General features: G+C 43.4%; 1 protein-coding gene across 1 annotated transcript in view; it reads right to left on the bottom strand.

Annotated features, from left to right (window-relative positions):
- Positions 1-214: 214 nt before the first annotated feature.
- The window catches only part of LOC311234712 (early growth response protein 2b-like), a gene marked incomplete at both ends in the record, with an annotated part of 23279 nt that continues 3472 nt past the window's right edge, over positions 215-20021 (bottom strand). Inside the window, one exon of the mRNA XM_084321956.1 lies at positions 215-1224. Coding sequence (XP_084178082.1) covers positions 215-1224 — 1010 coding nt within the window. The remainder of the gene's footprint in view (positions 1225-20021) is intronic.

Raw genomic sequence — 20021 nt, 5'->3', positions numbered from 1 at the left:
CACAAACACACAGCCAGCAGTAACACCAGGCCAGTTGGCAACGGGCGCATCTTGGCACAGTCTAGATTCTGAACTCCTCTTTTGGAGCATTGGCAGTCTGGTATGGAGTTTTGTGGCTTAAGATTGAAGCACTTATGAATATGGCTGTACTGAAATCGCAATTCACATTCAACAATGTTTTGGGTCTCTAGTCTCAACTAAGATGAGATGACAGTTAGGATGCTGACTTTTTGTCCTTCTGTCTGAGGTGAATTTTCATGTGTCTCCTTCTTTCGTCACTCCTGGCGAATTTTCTCCCGCACTGATCGCAGGAGAACGGTTTTTCTCCGGTGTGCGTACGGATGTGCGTGGTAAGGTGGTCGCTGCGGCTGAAGCTGCGCATGCAGATCCGGCACTGGAACGGTTTGTGGCCGGTGTGGATGCGCAGGTGCCTGCTTAGCTCGTCCGAACGGGAGAATCTCCGGTCGCAGCTCTCTGCTGGGCATGGGTACGGCCTCTCGTGGACGGGCGTCTTACTCGGTCGGTTCGGGTACTTCCTTGGTCTCAGTATCGGTCTGAGAGGCAAATTCTGGTGACCATTATAAGCGGTGGCTACGGGCCCCTCTGGCGTCGGTGCCCCGAGCGTAAAATTCCTAATGGTGTTGAGCGGTGTGAGAGGCGGGGGCACCCTCAGAGAGTCCAGGGAGTACGGTAAGGATTTCCTCTCCGGGAAAGCCGCCTGGATGTCTCTTTGACAGCTTTGTTGGTAGAAGCCCCCATACTCTGGCATAATGGTGAGGAGGGGACCGTTGTCAACAATCGGCTTGGACCCCGAGCTGTATGAGGGCGGGGGATGATAGGACATGGCGCAGGTGGAGGTTGCCAGGTATCCCGCCGACTGGTCCTGATGATACATGTCTCCGCTGCAGGAGTAGGACGGGGGCGCATACATGTGGTTGATATCAGGCTGGCCGTGCGCCATGATGCCGTCTCCTGCGTAAATGCTGGATGGTGCCGGTGATATCGCTGGAGACACTGACCCTGTTGAGGGTCCTGGGGTCGTTATGTCAGCGCTGACTACGTTAATAAGATCCCTGGGACATAAATATCTCCCCACGTCTTTGGAATCAACTGAGAACCTGCCGGTAAAGGCCACGGACGGCGTGCGTAAAGTTGCCGTGTACTCCGTGAAGTTGCTCTCGAAAGACAGCTCGATGTCACCCTTTTCCTCAAACAAGCTGTCACCTGAGAATAGAAAAAAGACAGTTAGTTAGCACACGTTTTTCCACACTCTTTCGGTAGATCCATGTTTTGAGCAATGGTTGACATCTTACACGAGTGTTATATGCGCACACATGGCAGGCACTATAATCTGTAGAAATGTGCCATTCCGGTTCACTGCGTTATTTATTTAACGATACAGTGCCTTTCATAAATATTCGGCTGTATCGAATATTAATTGCGATAGTGCATTGTTAGGCTATGGATGTAGGCATATTTCGTCACCCACGCGGTTTTGTGTTGTTGTTCTCCATGTGATGCAGAAAGAAAATCTGGATTTTACGCAATCCCTCCCAAATCACCAGCGGATATAATAATAATACAAATTCTTACCCCCCTCAGCTTCATTTGGCGGTTCATGTTCTTGGTCTACAGATTCTTCTTTGAACACGATCGCCGTCTCTGATGCCAGTGATGACAACCGCCCATCAACTGAGTATACATCCTTAGAAATAGTATCTATAAAAACACCCATAGATACAGAAACTTTATAAACTATTTTAGTAATTTTCTATTGCCTTGACAGAGACGACGTCTCAAAGGTATAAGGTTAATTAATCGAAGCTAATCGATTTGTATATTCCCTCGTTTTTGTCACCTATATGCCATTTCTCAAACATAAACGTTATTTTGTCAGCTTAGTTGGACACAGCTTAGTCCTCTGCCGCTCATCTCTTTTCACTCTCATAAATCTTGGAGACAGAAATGATTATAAAGGGAATCTCTCGTTGCTCCCTTGCGTCACTGGTGGTGTGACCATACAAGGATTTGGGTGTACTTTGGACCGTGTACTATGTGCTGTTTAAAAAAAAAATGGGGGGGGGGGTATAGGCCTACGGAGATAGTATCGGGTCTCGTTTAAACTTTTAAAAACCAATTCAGGCGCACATACAATTACAATAATTAAATGTACCTATGGTTATGCACGATTTTATTTTAAACTATTTTAGCTCACCCCCAGCAGAACAACAAAAGCCGCTCTGATCCTCCAAACCTTATTGGCATTCAACAGGGAGTTACGAAAGCCTCTAGTATAGCATTCGGAATTCCGGTCACACGTCACCATACATGGGTTTATTATCCGGTGAGGTGAGAGGAGCTCTTTTCCACTTATATGGAATATATCCGGGGAAATTGTGTTACCGAATTACATTATCGTGTCATGTCGTCGTGCCAAGAAAACCCACACACATCATTCATAGGCTGAAAGACGAGCCATTTGCCCCCCCCCCCCAGATAATGGCTTTGAACTGAGCCTGTTTTTGTTAACCCACGGAGATACCGGGTCATAGGCTAATAGAATAATAATACAAATGAATAGAATAACTATTCCAACTCCACTCCCGTGAAAGTCCATTTTGATATTAACTCAGGCCACTACACTACATTACATTTACATTTACATTTAGTCATTTTAGTTGACGCTTTTATCCAAAGTGACTTATACAAGTTCTGTACGACAAGTCATCAGGAAGGGCACAACTATATCAGCTGAGTAACAATGTTCATCAAAGTGTTGAGTGCTACAGTGTAGGTTAGTTTATTAGGACAATTGCATGACAGTAAGGTTATATTACTTTTTTTTTTTTTTTTTTTTTTATTATTTCAGATACAACATATTCTCAAGTATTCTCTCAAGTGTATAATGTCATGTGTATATAGCATTTTGATGAATGATGAATGAGAGAGACCTTGCATAAGGATGTAGGGGGCTCTGAGAACATTCTGACTTGCTTTTTCTCACCCACTGACATACTGTGTGAAATGAGGACACTTGAAGCTATAATGTGCACCCACTAAAGCAACCTGGAATTGCTTAAAGGACTAATTGGTGTCCACAGGTTGACAGAATATGTGCCTGTGTTTTTAGCTTATTTGACTAAGACTGTAAAAGGTTATTTTTGCCCAGGTTGTGTGAAGGCCTTACTGAGAACAATTGTCTCATTCTCCAACGGACTTACGACAAAAAGGGCTTTCTCTTAGGGCCATTTGAGACCTTTTTGGGCAAGACATGAATATAGACAATATATTATAATATAATATTAATTATATATGTTTTATTGGGACGGTTGGTGAATCCCAAAATCGTCCCGAAAAGGTCTCAAATGGCCCTAAGAGAAAGCCCTTTTTGTCGTAAGTCCTTGGAGAATGAGACACTGAACCATATAAGAGGCAGCTGGACTATTCAATTTGACTAATTAGGGAGGGGTTGCAAGCTGTATTTGTTTCTGTGCTATACTGTGTTTTGTGCATGCCCCTCTCCTCCTTTTGCTGTCCCTCTAAGCATTCCTATTGGATGACGATGACATCATGGGCCTTAAGCTTGAAGAATAGAACCCGGAAAGAGATATGGGATGACAGACTGGTTCCTTGCCATTGCCTGTCTCCCTCCGCTCAAAAAGGGACATTTCGCAATTTTTTTTATCCACTTTTTCTCCTCCTGTTTTTCTGTGTTTTTCTCCCATCCCAATTTAGTCGTCATGCCAATTCCTCCCTCCCCTTCCTGGTCGTTGCTCGCATGTGCCCCCCACTGGTCGGTCTAGGGAGGGTTGATAGATACTATCGCATGTCCCCTCCGATACATGCAGATTCAGCCAGCCACTTCTTTTCTCCTGCCAGCGCGGACTCTCATTGTTGAGGTGTAACGTGTGGGAGGCTCACACTACCCACACCATCTCCCTTCCTCACTGTGCAGGCACCCTGGCCGACCTGTAGGAGTCGCTGTTTACGACGACCAGATTACCACCCACCGGCTTCCCTCCCGCTGACTCTGCCAATTGAGCCAATGACGGCCGGCCAAGCCAGAGGCAACGCTGACAGCCGGATTCGATACCAGTGTCTCTCGCATTGGTGACGAGTGCTTAGTCCGCTGCGCCACCCAGCCGCCACGACATTTCGCCATTTTCTGTGATTGTTATGTATGACTGTGAATATAAGTGTTTGTTGTTTCAGCCTGTTGTACCTGTGTGCTCTGTTGGGAATCTACTACAGACCGCCCAGGTACGATTGCTTCAACCTGTGACATTGGTAATCCAAAATATAAACAAATGTGTACCACACTACAGAAGGTTAACCCTTTCACTACCACACTACAGAAGGTTAACCCTTTCACTACGTTTTTTTATAATAAAAAAAATGAAGACATTTTAGTTTTATAAGCAGATATACTCGGAACAATCTTTTGCCGAACCACTGCTGCCTGGGCGCAGTGATTTCATCACCTCAAAAGCCCTGTTGTTTTTTTGAAAAACAGGGCTTTTGAGGTGATGAAACCACTGCGCCCAGGCAGCAGTGGTTCGGCAAAAAATTGAATAAATAAAAAATGTAAATAATTTTTTTTTCTCCACGTGGTAAATACACAGGTCACAACATGTTTACAGGAACGTTTTTGGAGTTGTAGTTGGAGTGTATTTTGTGACTGTTGGGAACTAGGCTACACTGGCACACCTAGTGAATGACGCTAAGCTAGGCTAACGGTGTGGCTGTTCCCTACCGGTCAATCTATGGGAAAAAAACACCTAACCTCAAAAAAATTGCAACAAAAGGTTTTTCAATGGATTCTGGTACCATTGGTCATGCTAAATAACATACTAAAAGTCTACTAAAATCTAACCTTGCGAAAGGGGTCATTTTCAAGATGGCGGCCGCCAATACACTATTCACTACAGTTGAATAGGGTAAAAAAGATTAACTAACAGATATCACCAAGTTGATTGCTAACATCAATATAATTATTTTTTGTATTACAAGTTTTTTGAAATTGTATGTTTAAATATGCAAATGAGGCAATATCTGATTAAATATATATGCTGAATTGATTTTTTGGAGTGCAGCTGAATTTTAAACTTCCAACATTCCAACAACTGCCAACTTTAGAATGTATAAATTAAGCTTTAGTTAGCCAGCGATTTTGGGAGAGCACAGAGATATGCTATGGCAGACAAAAAACTACTGCTTGCTATGACACACTCACCCCTAGTGCAGACAGTGCGGTGGTCATGTCTCTACCCACCTGCTCGCTATGACACAGCCTCGACTCAGATCTCGTCATTGAGACGACATTGATGAGGTTGTTGAAGACCACTGGAAGTATGACACGTGGAAGCGGAATGTCTGAAGAGCAGAGAGCGCTGTGGACCATGTCAAGGCCCATAACATCAGAGTACAACATCGCAATGCAGGAGTTCACAAACCTGGCATACACAACCTCTGAACAGCACAAGGATTTGACGGCAGCAAGGATGAAAAGGGATGTTGCTGATCTGAAGGCGAATCTTGCTGTATGGTCACCATTCTCGCCAGACTCTTCGTTAAGGAACATTGTCACTGGAGTTGTGGCTGAGGAAGGTGTGAACGTGCATGAATATGAGTCTGTCGGAAACAAAATCATGCACAAAATGATTGGACAGCTTGCATTCACTGTCTCGTTTCAGTAGAAAGGATAAAGCAATAACCCTTGGACAAAACTAAACTATCAAGGTTGCCCCTGATCGAACCATTGATTCTGCACTGCTTTTTCAACTTTTGCTGGTAGTCTCCCAAACTAGAGAGCTATCATTGGAGGAGGTTATGCACTACGAGCTCAGTCCTTTCCCTCCTGCCCTCTTTGAAGCCAGAAACGTCTTCCGGAAGGCTTATAAGCCTCAACTAGCCAGTGTGATCTGTGATGCAAGTGGTGATGCAATACTAGATTCTGTACCACAAACAGAATGCCACATCCTTGATGGAGGTTCACTCCTTCACAGAATACCATGGAAGTGCAGAAAAACTGACTTCACCATCCAGCATTATGGTTCAGCGATGACCGTTGTCTTTGATGGCTATGAGGAAGGGCCGACCATCAAAGACAACATGCATCAAAGACGAGGACAGAATATTCATCCCATTGTCAGCTTCACTGCTGAAACTGAGTTCTCCGGTAAGAAGGAGGAGTTCCTGTCAAGAGATATCAATAAACAGAGACTTATCCGGATGATAACTGATGAACTGAAACAAAAGGATTGCACTGTGGTCGATGCATCTGGGGATGCTGATGTAGACATAGTAAATGCTGCAGTGGAGGCATCTCTTCTACACACCACTACACTGATTGGAGAAGATACTGATCTCCTTGTCTTACTCCTTTACTATGCAAAGGAAGGTAGTAAGGGCCTTTATTTTAGATCGGACAAGTTCAAAGCGGATGGCAGTGTTAAAGTGTATGACAAATTGCCTGAAAGAAGTCCTTGGACATGACATGTGTTCTCAGTTGATATTCATCCATGCTGTGACAGGTTGTGAGTGACACAACTTCTAGGATTTTTGGTGTTGGAAAAAAGACTTTTCAGAAGCTTGTAAAAGGAGACCCTATTCTTTTGTCTTGTGCCAATTCATTCACCATCCCAAACCAGACCACAGAGGTGATCGATGACCTTGGGTACCAAGTAATGGCTGTCCTTTTTGGTGGCAAGTGCACAGACTCCCTTGTGACAATGAGATGTAAAACCTTCAGCAAGAAAGTTCTTCTTTGTCACTTGTAACGCCCGAACGTCTGCCCCCAACTGAATCTGCGACCAAACTTCACTGTCATAGAGCATACTACCAGACCATGGTCTGGATAGGAAAAGAAAAGGGAATGGATGCCATGAACTGGAACCTGCAGGACAATCGGTTTGTCCCACTTATGACAAGTATGAATGCTGCTCCAGACAGTCTCTTGAAGGTCATACATTGTAACTGCTCCACTGGCTGCAAGACACTCCGCTGCTCTTGTAGAAGATATGGATTACCATGTACTGTACATGGTCTGTGGACAATGCCAACTTGAATAATGTGACAATCCATATAAGTTTCTTCTAGAAGAGTCATCAGAGGATGAAGAGGATGAAGAAAGATTGATGAGCATCCCAGCCTGAACACATCGACATGTTAATATTCAGTTAAAGTCATAGTGCCACCTACTGGCAACAGGAAGTGACATGTTCCATACTTTGATGTACTCCGGCTAGCGGGTTGAGCAGATCCACCTCAAAACTGGTCAAGAAACCCTTAAAACCTTGATGATGCTTGATTTTATGTTGATTTTTATCCTTAAGTCATTGCTAGGTAAGCTGCCCTTATATATCTCCAAACTTCTGTCCTTTTATACTTGCTTTTTTAATACCAGACGAGCAGCAAATGGGATGCTTTTAAATGTTCCTTTGATGCAGTCAGAGCTTGGTAAAGCTGCATTCTCCCACTATGCTCCCTTTTTATGGAATACGCTGCAAGTAAAACTTTGTCTAGAGGCACTTCCTACTGTGAATGCTTTTAAAGGTATGCTACGATTAGCCCTTTATGAAACATGTAACTGTTTTACCTGATGCTATTGCTGATCTGATTATGCTCCTTGCCACTGCACAAATGGCCTTCTGTATTTATATTTGAATTGTATGTTTTTTGTTTAATCCCCTGTTTTATGTTGACACTTGTTGTGTGCCGTGTTGGTCAGGACTCCCTGGAAGAAGAGATCTTGTATCTCAATGGGACATTCCTGGATAAATAAAGGATAAATAAAAATAAAAAGAAATTGAAGTCATTTTTTATTCTTTATTTTTTGTCTGACGATATGTTGTTCTGGATTGTACTTGATTGTTTGGTACCTGATGTATTTTCTGACTGGTCCGAAATTGTATTTTCTGTCTGGATAGTGTTGTGAGCAAGTGTAATTCCGCAGGGGGTAGTGTTATGTGGTTGATTCCACTTGCAGGGAGTATTAACCAGTCACACTGAAGTTGTTAAAGTATTGTGGATTCGCATTTGCTAGTCTCTGTAACCTAAATAACACTGTGTGTGTAGTACAGTAGCAATCATAGACTGTACAAACATTTGTAAATTGCTGACTTTTGCATTCACATTCACTCTCTGGAAATGTATTCAATTCAGCATATATTTAATCAGATATTGCCTCATTTGCATATTTAAACATACAATTTCAGAAAAAATTGTAATACAAAAAATAATTGTATTGATGTTAGCAATCAACTCGGGAAGTTTCATGGTGATATATGTTAGTTAATTTATTTACCCTATCACCTGTAGTGTATTGGCGGCCGCGATCTTGAAAATGACCCCTTTCGCAAGGTTAGATTTTAGTAGACTTTTAGTATGTTATTTAGCATGACCAATGGTACCAGAATCCATTGAAAAACCTTTTGTTGCAATTTCTTTGAGGTTCAACCATATATTGACCCGTCTATAAGCCTAATGCAGGCACAGAGAAGAAAAGGGTATGTATCTGCTTGTCTAACTCCAGGGTAGATGGCAAATAAGCAAATTTCCCCAAAAGTTGGCGTGCTCCTTTAACCCTTTCACTACCACACTACAAATGGTTAACCCTTTCAATACCACACTATAAAGGGTTAATACTTTCACTACCACACTACAGAAGGTTAACTCTTTCACTATCACACTACAAAGGGTTAACTCTTTCACCACCACACTACAAAGGGTTAACACTTTCACTAAAGTGGGAGTTTACCACCAGGAAGTTACACTCGAATGGCCGACCGAGTGGTGAATACCAGTGGTAAACTCAGGCAAGTTCCGTGATACCCGAGATTATGATTTGTGAGGTTTCACTGACCCTTCACCTTTTGTGGTGCAAATATACTTGATTATGAGACATCATCAGAAATATTGTGTTAACATCGCAAGAATCTTTCAAACCGGGGAGCTCCCGTAGCTCACCGCATATCTCGGCGCTATTTCTGCGTCGGGGAAAACCGTGCTCGTCACGGATCTGGGGGACACGAGTTCGATTCCCGGACCCGCCGTCATTTCTCAGAATGTCTTCCCCTGCTCTACATCCCATTTCAACCTGTTTCTGTCGGTCATGCTTGACCAGAAAAAGCGATAAATGCTAAAAAAGAAAGTTAAAAAAAAAAAAAAAATCTTTCAAACCACCCGCATCAAGAAAGAAAGGTACCTTGCATCTAATTTGTCATGATTTACAACCTAACTAGTGCACCTGAAAGCTATCACCTCATATACCGTTTGGTCACATGATACATTCCCAGTTGATGAGGACCGACCGAATGCATCATACCTCTTAGGAGCCTGGATTCCTTGACAAGTCCATGCGTTATTCTTTAACTCCACTAGGCAGCAAGGCTGCAAGGGATTCTTATAGCCAATCACAGTTCTTGTATTGTCAGCGTCGCCCGACACATTGTTACAATTTTGAAGCTAACAGCTCTTAAAGTATAAAATCTGCTTAAGGTGGCAATGCCGATCGTCCGCACTTGCTCCAAGCATTAGGGTAGTGCATGCATTAGAGTGGCTCATGCTAGCAATGTAGCTAGCAGGGCTTTTAGACTCTTGGTCTTGCTTCTGAAACTTTTTACATAATGGTAATATTTGTTGTAGGGGCGAAAATAAACCAAATCGATTGGTGATCGGCATGAATTTGAACCCATCCACCCATCCATCTATCTACTGATACATCCATCCATCTATCTACTGATACATCCATCCATCTACTGATACATCCATCCATCTACTGATACATCCATCCATCTATCTACTGATACATCCATCCATCTACTGATACATCCATCCATCTACTGATACATCCATCCATCTACTGATACATCCATCCATCCATCTACTGATACATCCATCCATCTATCTACTGATACATCCATCCATCTATCCATCTACTGATACACCCATCCATCTATCTACTGATACATCCATCCATCCATCTACTGATACATCCATCTATCTACTGATACATCCATCCATCTACTGATACATCCATCCATCCATCCATCTACTGATACATCCATCCATCTATCTACTGATAGCATACTACAAGAACCTAGGGGTCCACAAAGACGACTTCAAACTGGAAATGGTAACAACAGATGAGGTACTCAAAAAACTGAGCGCCCTCCAACCCAACAAGGCCACTGGCCATGACAACATCCCCTCCAAATTCCTCAGAGACTCAGCAGCCGCCATCACCCCAGTCATCACACACATAATAAACCTCTCCATAAAACAGGGACACGTCCCCAAGGACTTCAAAATTGCGAGAGTGACCCCTCTGCACAAAAAAGGCAGTAAATTAGACCCAGGCAACTACCGCCCTGTTTCTATCCTTACCTCCATCTCGAAAGTCATGGAAAAAATTTTATACGAACAGGTCGAAAAATACCTTGCGGAAAAAAATCTAATCTACGAATTCCAATCTGGCTTCAGAACATCCCACTCCACTGACACATGCCTTCTCTATTTAAACGACCACATCAAACAAGAGGTGGACGCGGGCAAATACTGCGGCATGGTCATGCTGGACCTACAAAAGGCCTTCGACACTGTCAATCACACCATTCTGATTGACAAGCTAAAAGCAATTGGTTTTGATAGTCTATCAGTGAGCTGGATGCAATCCTACCTGGAGGGGAGAGAGCAGATGGTGGAGGTAAACGGTACCCTATCCCCCCCCCTCACAGTAAACTGTGGTGTTCCACAAGGAAGCATACTAGGTCCGCTACTGTTCCTAATTTATGCAAATGACATGTCGTCAGCTTGTGACTGCAACTTGTTCCTGTTTGCGGACGACTCAGCCCTGCTGGTCTCTGACAAGAACAAGTTACAGGTTGAAAAAACCCTCAGCTCAGAACTAGGCAAAATCTGCATATGGCTCGCTGATAACAAACTATCATTACACATGGGCAAAACAGAGTCCATTCTCTTCGGTTCAAATAACAAACTCAGCAAGACCGACGGCTTCTCAGTTACAGTGGGTGACAATATTGTCACAAGGAAAGAAGATATTACCTACCTGGGTTCCATCCTAGAGGCAAATCTTTCCTGTGACAAAATGGCATCCAATGTAATAAAAAAAGTCAACCAACGAACTCGATTCTTGTACCGGATCTCCTCACTGGTAAACAAGAATACCCTGAAGACTCTAGCAGGAGCACTCATTCAAGGGTACTACGACTATGCTTGCACCTCATGGTACCAAAGCACCTCAAAGGCGCTAAAAACAAAATTACAAACATCTCAAAACAAACTGGTCAGACTACTGCTTGACCTTACTCCTAGAACCCACCTCACCCCTGCCCACTTTGACAACCTAGGATGGCTTAGAGTAGACGACAGAGTACAGCAACTTGCAATGGGCCTGGTCTACAAGATACACTACACGACCAAGGTACCCATGTACATGACAAAATACTTCCCAAAGGTCAGTGAATACCACGATCACAACACCAGAGGGAGCTCCACAAATCATGTTAAACCCAGATTCGGCTCAAACAAGGGACTAAACACGTTTCGCAATTATGCCACATCAATGTGGAACGCCCTACCCAAAGCTGTAAAGGAATGTGAATCACTACCCACTTTCAAAAACACTCTCAAAAAACACCTAAGGGAGACTGCAACCCGAAACTGGCCCCTGTAAATGTCCGAACACAACCCCCTCCAATGTACAGTAAATTACCAAGTATGGTCTTGTCAATAATCCAATGTACAGTGTTGTTTGTACAGTTGTACAGTGTCCCCCACCCACCCCTCCTACCCAACCCCCCCCCACTCCTACCCAACCCCCCCCCCCACTCCTAACCAACCCCCCCCCCCCACCCACCCACCCAACCACCTCCAATGTACAGCCCCCCCCCCCACCCCCACCTACCCAATCCAATGTACAGTTTCCACGCCTAATGTATATACTCTTTTCTTTCTGGACTCTTTTTGTATCACAAACAGTACTGTAATTGCAAATCTGGTATGTCATAAATGTATAGATGGAGCAGTACTGTCTATCTGTATGTCATGTATGTCATATATGTTACGATGAATTGAAAATGGGGGACCCTGATATAAACAAGACGAAAGTCTTTCTCTGGTCTGCATCCCCTTAACAATTGTATGTATTGAGCTGTACTGTACTGTACCCATTCTGCAATCTGTTAATAAAGTTTTCATTCATTCATTCATTCATTCATTCATTCATTCATTCATTCATTCATTCATTCATTCATTCATTCATTCATTCATCCATCCATCCATCTACTGATACATCCATCTACTGAGAAAGAAAGAGAGAAATAGCAGAGGAGAAATCTGTGCTCCAGAAACAGCAAATGTAACAGCACATCAGGAAGGAGTGAGGTGCGATACTCTCATATTCCTATAGAAATAAACTCTTGTTTATTGTTAAAAGAAATTGGTTGGACTGACCTTAATCAGACCATCAGCGAAAGAAAGAAAGAAAGAAAGAAAGAAAGAAAGAAAGAAAGAAAGAAAGAAAGAAAGAAAGAAAGAAAGAAAGAAAGAAAGAAAGAAAGAAAGAAAGAAAGAAAGAAAGAAAGAAAGAAAGAAAGAAAGAAAGAAAGAAAGAAAGAAAGAAAGAAAGAAAGAAAGCCTAGTAGGGTGAAGTTAAAGAGGCAATTACGGGAATGGCACCTTGAAAGTTGGAAAAAAGTGTCTCACACTCCCCATACATGGCCCCATATGCATTTTTCTTTAATTTAGATAACGTTTCAGCCCTCAGGCCTTCTTCAAGATTAACACAGGCCCTGGTAGATTATGTAGGCCACACCCTAGTAACAAATTTCTATTTTTTTTATCAATTTCTTTTTTTTATTATTATTCACATGAAACAAGACAACACATTAAACACAATCACAATACATAGAACTTCACAAGAAAATAACAAAAACAATAATAATACAGAATAACAATTTATACAGACAAAAAGAAAAGAAAACAGAGTTCAACCTTCTAAATTTTAAATCCAAGGGGTACTATCTAATAAATGGTCTTTCCCAGTGTTCAGCCCTGATTCCCGGCTGTGTGACCCTATATTAATAAAACGTACATCTCCAATTCACCACAAGGACCACTTTTTGAGAACACGACCCGAAAACAGAGCAATGAACCTTCATGAAAAAATAAAAACCTGTAGAGGTGTTCCATAGACTCACAGAGACCGTGTAAAAGTGACCAAACAGTGAAGAAATAGTTAAATAGCTGCCCCCCATAAAATCCCCAGCTAAACTCAAGAGGACAAGACAAAAGACAAGACAGACAAAACATTTCCTCCTCCCCCTCCCAAGAGACCCCCGGACTCACCCGAACACGCACCTCAACCCCGCTCAGCCGCACACGGCGGTCCTGACCTTTTCGGCTGCTGCAAACCACAGGTCAATACCTGCCTGTCCCACCCCAATCACCCGCGCCGTGGATATCTCAAGATAAATCACATCCAATAGTGTTAGGGACCAGTTAATCACTGTAAGCTTCTCAGGCTCCTTCCATCTCATTGCTATTAGCTTCTTCGCTGCTGTGACACCCGCTAGGACAACCCTTTTTAGTTGAACGGACACAGGTAGTGTCGTTATATCGTTCAGGAGTAGCGTAACAGCTGTGAATGGGATAGTTAAGCCACACAGATCTGAAAGTTTGTCCGTTATTGACCTCCAGAAGCGGGCCACTGGTGGGCAATCCCAATACATATGCATATAAGTGCCAGTGGCCTTTTGAGAGCACAAAGTGCACAGAGAGTCGGTTATCAGTCCCATAGCAAATAGCTTCCTAGGTGTAAGATAGGTCCTATGAATATAATTAAAATTAATTTGCTGGTGATTGGGGTTGCGGGAAGATAATGCCACATTTGCCCAAACATCATCCCAGTCAAACTCGGGGTCCAACTCCGGGATATCCACACGCCAGATTGTATCCAATGATAAATGTTTATACGTGGATTGAATTAAGAGCGTATAAAAGTCTGAGACAAACCCTCTGGAGGTCGTCCTGTCCACTATGAGCCTGAGGAAGGGGTGTGGGTGCAAAGCTTGAGCCCACGGCACGCCATGCGCCCTCAGTGCTGACCTTAGTTGAAGGTAAAGAAAGAAGGACTTGCCGGGAAGATCATAAAATTCTCTTAAGTCCTGAAACGCACGGAGGCCGTTCTTATCATAAATATCCTCCAGAGTATGAACTCCCCTCCTTTGCCATTGAGGAATATTAACCGGCTTGTGCCCAACAAGTAATTGCTGGTTATTAAAAATTGGAGAGTCCAGGTGCCATGGGCATTTAACCCCACACGACCTCTGTACATTACGCCACGTTTGGATCACGTGAGTTATGATCGGTCCATACCTCAGCCGGCATTTCGAAATAGAGACAGTGGAGTACACCACATCCTGCAATCTTAGCGGTGAGACCGCCGCCGCTTCCAAGGAGCGCCAAGATACAGCATCTACAGGGTCTAGCCAGCACATCAGAGGTCTCAGTGAGAAGGACCAGAAATAAAGCTTAAAATCAGGGATTGCGAGGCCCCCATCTTGTTTCCTACGTTGAGTAGTAGCTCTTTTGATTCTCGGGCATTTGTTATTCCAGATAAACTTAAATACCATCGATTGTACCTTGCGCCAGTGGTCTATTGGAGGGGGCAGGGGGAGCATTGAGCTAACAAAATTTATCCTAGGCAGAACGTTCATTTTTATTATGGAAGCTCGGGCTTGTAAGGAGTTAGGAAGGGACGACCATCTGTCTAGATCCTGGCGTATTTTATCATAAGTACCCGTGAAGTTGTACTTAGTAGTTTGACTCAGCGTGGGGAATATCTCTATACCTAAGTATTTAAAATGTTCCACTATGGGGATATCAGCTGGTAGTCGCACCGCCTTGGCCAGCTCATTAAGAGGTAGGCAGGCTGATTTGTTCCAGTTAATCTTAAAGCCTGACAATTTACCAAAGTCGTCGATTATTCCCAATAATTTTGTGGCCGACCGGGAAGGGTCATCCATAAAAATCAGTAGGTCATCTGCATAGAGAGCAATTTTGTGTGGTGTATTATTGATCATTATGGGGACGATGTCCTCCGATTGCCTAATAAATTGGGCCAATGGTTCGAGGGAAAGCGCAAATAGTCCCGGGCTCAGAGGACAACCCTGTCTAGAAGATCTGGAGACTGGGAAAAGTGTGGAACAGTTTTTGCCTGTCAGCATCATTGCCGACGGTGAGGCATACAGGACTTTAATCATATGAATAAAATTCTTTCCAAGACCCATGACCTCAAGTACCTTCCACAGGTATGACCATTCTAGTCTGTCAAACGCCTTCATGGCATCCAAAGACAGAACAGTGGACGGAGCTGTATTGTCTTTACTGTTATCGACTACATGCAACAGCCTCCTAAGATTATCTGCAGCCAGGCGCCCCGGGATAAAACCAGTTTGATCGCAGTGTACCAATACCGTCATAAATCTCTGCAGGCGGCGGGCCAGCACCTTGGCAAACACTTTTAAATCGGCCCAGAGAAGACTCAAGGGCCTATAGCTACCACAATCATTGGGATCTTTGTCCTTCTTGAGAAGTAAAGAAATCAGCGCCATGTTGACATCTCTTGAGAACTCCCCTTGTTTGATAGCGTAATTGATCATATCGAGCATCAATGGGCCCAGTTGGTCCCAGAAAGCTAAATACACCTCGGATGGAATACCATCCCAGCCTGGTGCCTTACCCCTCTGCATTTCAGCAATCGTCTCCCTTAGTTCCATAAGGGTGATCGGTTTCCCCAGTTCCTTAGCCTCTTCCTCAGAAATGTGGGGTATCTCAAGCCCGCCAATGAACGATTCAAATTTAGAGTCGTCGAGATTAACCTCTGAGCTATATAACTGTGAGTAAAACTCTTTAAAAGTGTCGTTGATCTTTTTCGAATCAGTAGTGATTGTACCCTGTCGCGTCTTGATCGAGGGGATATCCGAGAAATGATCATTTGAGCGTATTTTCATTGCCAATAGATGGCTAGGCCTGGAGCTGTGAAAGTAGTAATTTTGCCTTGTCCTATGTATCAAGAACTCAGACTGATTGATTGATTGATTGATTGAAAACTTTATTAACAGATTGCAGAATGGGTACAATACAGTACAGCTCAATACACACAATTGTTAAGGGGATGCAGACCAGAGAAAGACTTTCGTCTTGTTTACATCAGGGTCCCCCATTTTTATATGACATACATGACATACAGATAGTCAGTACTGCTACATCTATACATTTATGACATACCAGATTTGCAAATACAGTACTGTTTGTGATACAGAAGGAGTCAAGAAAAGGGAGTATATACATTTGACGTAGAAACTGTACATTGGAGGAGGTTGGGTGGGGGGGGTTGGGTACGTTGGGATATTGACAACCATACTGGGTAATTTACATTGGAGGTGGTTGGGGGGGGGGGGCACACTGTATAAACAAGCAAAACTGTACATTGAGGGGGGGGGGACACTGTACAAACAAACAAAATTGTACATTGGACTATTGACAAAACCATACTAGGTAAATGACTGTACATTGGAGGAGGTTGGGTTAGGATATTTACAGGGGCCAGTGTTGAATTGCAGTCTCCCGTAGGTGTCCCTTGAGAGAGGTTTTGAAAGTGGGTAGTGATCCACATTCCTTTACAGCTTTGGGTAGGGCGTTCCACATTGATGTGGCATAATTGCGAAACGTGTTTAGTCCCTTATTTGAGCCGAATCTGGGTTTAACATGATTTGTGGAGCTCCCTCTGGTGTTGTGATCGTGGTATTCACTGACCTTTGGGAAGTATTTTGACATGTACATGGGTACCTTGGTCGTGTAGTGTATCTTGTAGACCAGGCCCATTGCAAGTTGCTGTACTCTGTCGTCTACTCTAAGCCATCCTAGGTTGTCAAAGTGGGCAGGGGTGAGGTGGGTTCTAGGAGTAAGGTCAAGCAGTAGTCTGACCAGTTTGTTTTGAGATGTTTGTAATTTTGTTTTTAGCGCATTTGAGGTGCTTTGGTACCATGAGGTGCAAGCATAGTCGTAGTACCCCTGAATGAGTGCTCCTGCCAGAGTCTTCAGGGTATTCTTGTTTACCAGAGAGGAGATCCGGTACAAGAATCGAGTTTGTTGGTTGACTTTTTTTATTACATTGGATGCCATTTTGTCACAGGAGAGATTAGCCTCTAGGATGGAACCCAGGTAGGTAATTTCATCTTTCCTTGTTACAATATTGTCACCCACTGTAACTGAGAAGCCGTCGGTCTTGCTGAGTTTGTTATTTGAACCGAAGAGAATGGACTCTGTTTTGCCCATGTGTAATGATAGTTTGTTATCAGCGAGCCATATGCAGATTCTGCCTAGTTCCGAGCTGAGGGTTTTTTCAACCTGTAACTTGTTCTTGTCAGAGACCAGCAGGGCTGAGTCGTCCGCAAACAGGAACAGTTGCAGTCACAAGCTGACGACATGTCATTTGCATAAATTAGGAACAGTAGCGGCCCTAGTATGCTTCCTTGTGGAACACCACAGCTCACTGTGAGGGGGGGGGATAGGGTACCGTTTACCTCCACCATCTGTTCCCTCCCCTCAAGGTAGGATTGCATCCAGCTCACTGACTGTTGTTTAAGTATGGAGTTTATTTCCTTCTTGACTATCTTACGTTGTGTGTTTAGTCGTTCACTATAGTTAGTTTGCAAAGATGCGTATAGATCTGCATATAATGTTTCCAGTCCTTCTAGTTTTTTTGACCGGGATTTACGTAAGTTGGAGGCGAAAAGTGTGACATGACCCCTGATAAATCCTTTCAATGCGTTCCATAGGACCCTGGGGTCATCGACCGTGCCAACATTGATCTGCAAGAATTCAGCTAGTTTACTCCTGAACACAGAGCAGAAATCATCGTTCTTTAATAAGGTTGAGTTAAAACGCCACCTGGGAGCTCTCGTGGAGAGCCTGCCAAAGGTTGCCACAAGGAAAATCCCCTTGTGGTCCGAGAGAGCCAGGGGAACCAATGAGACATCGAAACTATCAAACAAATTAGGGGATGCGAATGCATAGTCTATTCGAGAGAAGGTTTTGTTTCTGGCAGACAGGTGAGAGTAATCCTTGAGGGTGGGATTGGATAAGCGCCATAGGTCTGCGAGCCCAGTGTCCTGGGCCCACATCCTGAGGGCCTTAGAGGACCGTTTTTGGTCGCTTGTTTCAGAGGACCCGGACCTATCCATCTCCGCATCCCAGCACGCATTAAAATCGCCACCCACAATGAGAGCGTATCCAGTAAGTTCCAACATATTCTTCGTGATTGTATTATAGAACGCTGAATCAAATGTGTTAGGGGCATACAAAGCTATTATTGCCATCTTCCTATGAGAGAACTAAACTTTTGCTATAGTAATCCTTCCCTCCGTGTCCGACCACACATCCAGGACTTTGATATCAAGGTTACGTCTTGTAACTATGACGACTCCTTTCGTCTTATCATCGGCTGAGGATGAGGAGATAACGTGATATTGTCGATTTGCTAGCCTTGACACATCACCCACCAATAAATGCGTCTCACTAAGGAGAGCAATGTCAATATTTCTTCTCTTCAATAACCAAAGGACACTGGCACGCTTGTGTGGGGTGTTAAGACCCCCCGCGTTCCAAATTAAAATATTCAATTTAGCCATGGTCGAGTTTGTCTAAATGCGTAGAGAACATACCAGTGCAGCCAGGCTGAGTACAGAGGCGCTGATCCAGGCGGGCCCAGACGGTCAATCCCAGGAGTTCAGAGGAGGAACAATTACACACATATAAGACAACAGTACATAAAACACATAAAAATACCACCCCAGTTACAACCCCCCCTCCTTCTACTCTAAACCCTAACCCACCCGTCCTTTTATAAACCCTCCTATACCCACTCTCCAATCCCCTCCCTATGCCCCATCCACTAAGGATGGTCATCTTCCTATCATTTCCCACTGGAGTCATGGATCCAATAAGACGCTCTCCACTCCAACCCCCCTCTAGATAAACCCCTGATTAAACCCCCACTAGTCCAATAAACACAAATAATAATACAAATTAAATTCAATAAAGATATCGGTCGAAAACCACCGTGAGCCTTGGCCCTAACATTGCCATTATTATATAATAACTCAACATCAACCCTGCAACCATCTACTTCCAAGTCTGCGCATCAACGTCGCAATGTTATAGCACAAATGGATAAAGGAAAATTCAAAACAAAATTAAATTAAAGCATACCAGCAGATAGTCTAAGGCAGGATCGGATCACAGGTAAATTGTGCAAACAGATGTCATTTAAACAACGACAATAATAAGAAAGGGAAAAAAGGGGGTTATGGTTAAAGTGCACACCTGTAACAGCCCCTCTGATCAGGCACAACGGCTGGAATGACATAACCTATGTAAGAATAGAATTAAACACATTCATTAACCCAGGGATGGTAATAAGCAATACCTGACACAACCTGTTATCATATATTGTTTCAATAAAGATATCGGTCGAAAACCACCGTGAGCCTTGGCCCTAACATGAGATAACTATAATGGAAAAAATAGCCATTATTATATAATAACTCAACATCAACCCTGCAACCATCTACTTCCAAGTCTGCGCATCAACGTCGCAAGGTTATAGCACAAATGGATAAAGGAAAATTCAAAACAAAATTTAATTAAAGCATACCAGCAGATAGTCTAAGGCAGGATCGGATCCCAGGTAAATTGTGCAAACAGATGTCATTTAAACAACGACAATAATAAGAAAGGGAAAAAAGGGGGGTTATGGTCAAAGTGCACACCTGTAAGTGCCCCTCTGATCAGGCACAGCGGCTGGAATGACATAACCTTTGTAAGAATATAATTAAACACATTCATTAACCCGGGGATGGTAATAAGCAATACCTGACACAACCTGTTATCATATATTGTTTATATATATATTCAACCGATCTTCTCCTACCGGA

Source organism: Notolepis coatsorum (genome assembly GCF_963971535.1).
Source record: "Notolepis coatsorum genome assembly, chromosome: 9".
Taxonomy (NCBI): Eukaryota; Metazoa; Chordata; class Actinopteri; order Aulopiformes; family Paralepididae; genus Notolepis; species Notolepis coatsorum.
Note: the sequence above shows the minus strand (reverse complement) of the source record. Positions and strands in the feature narration are given on the sequence as shown.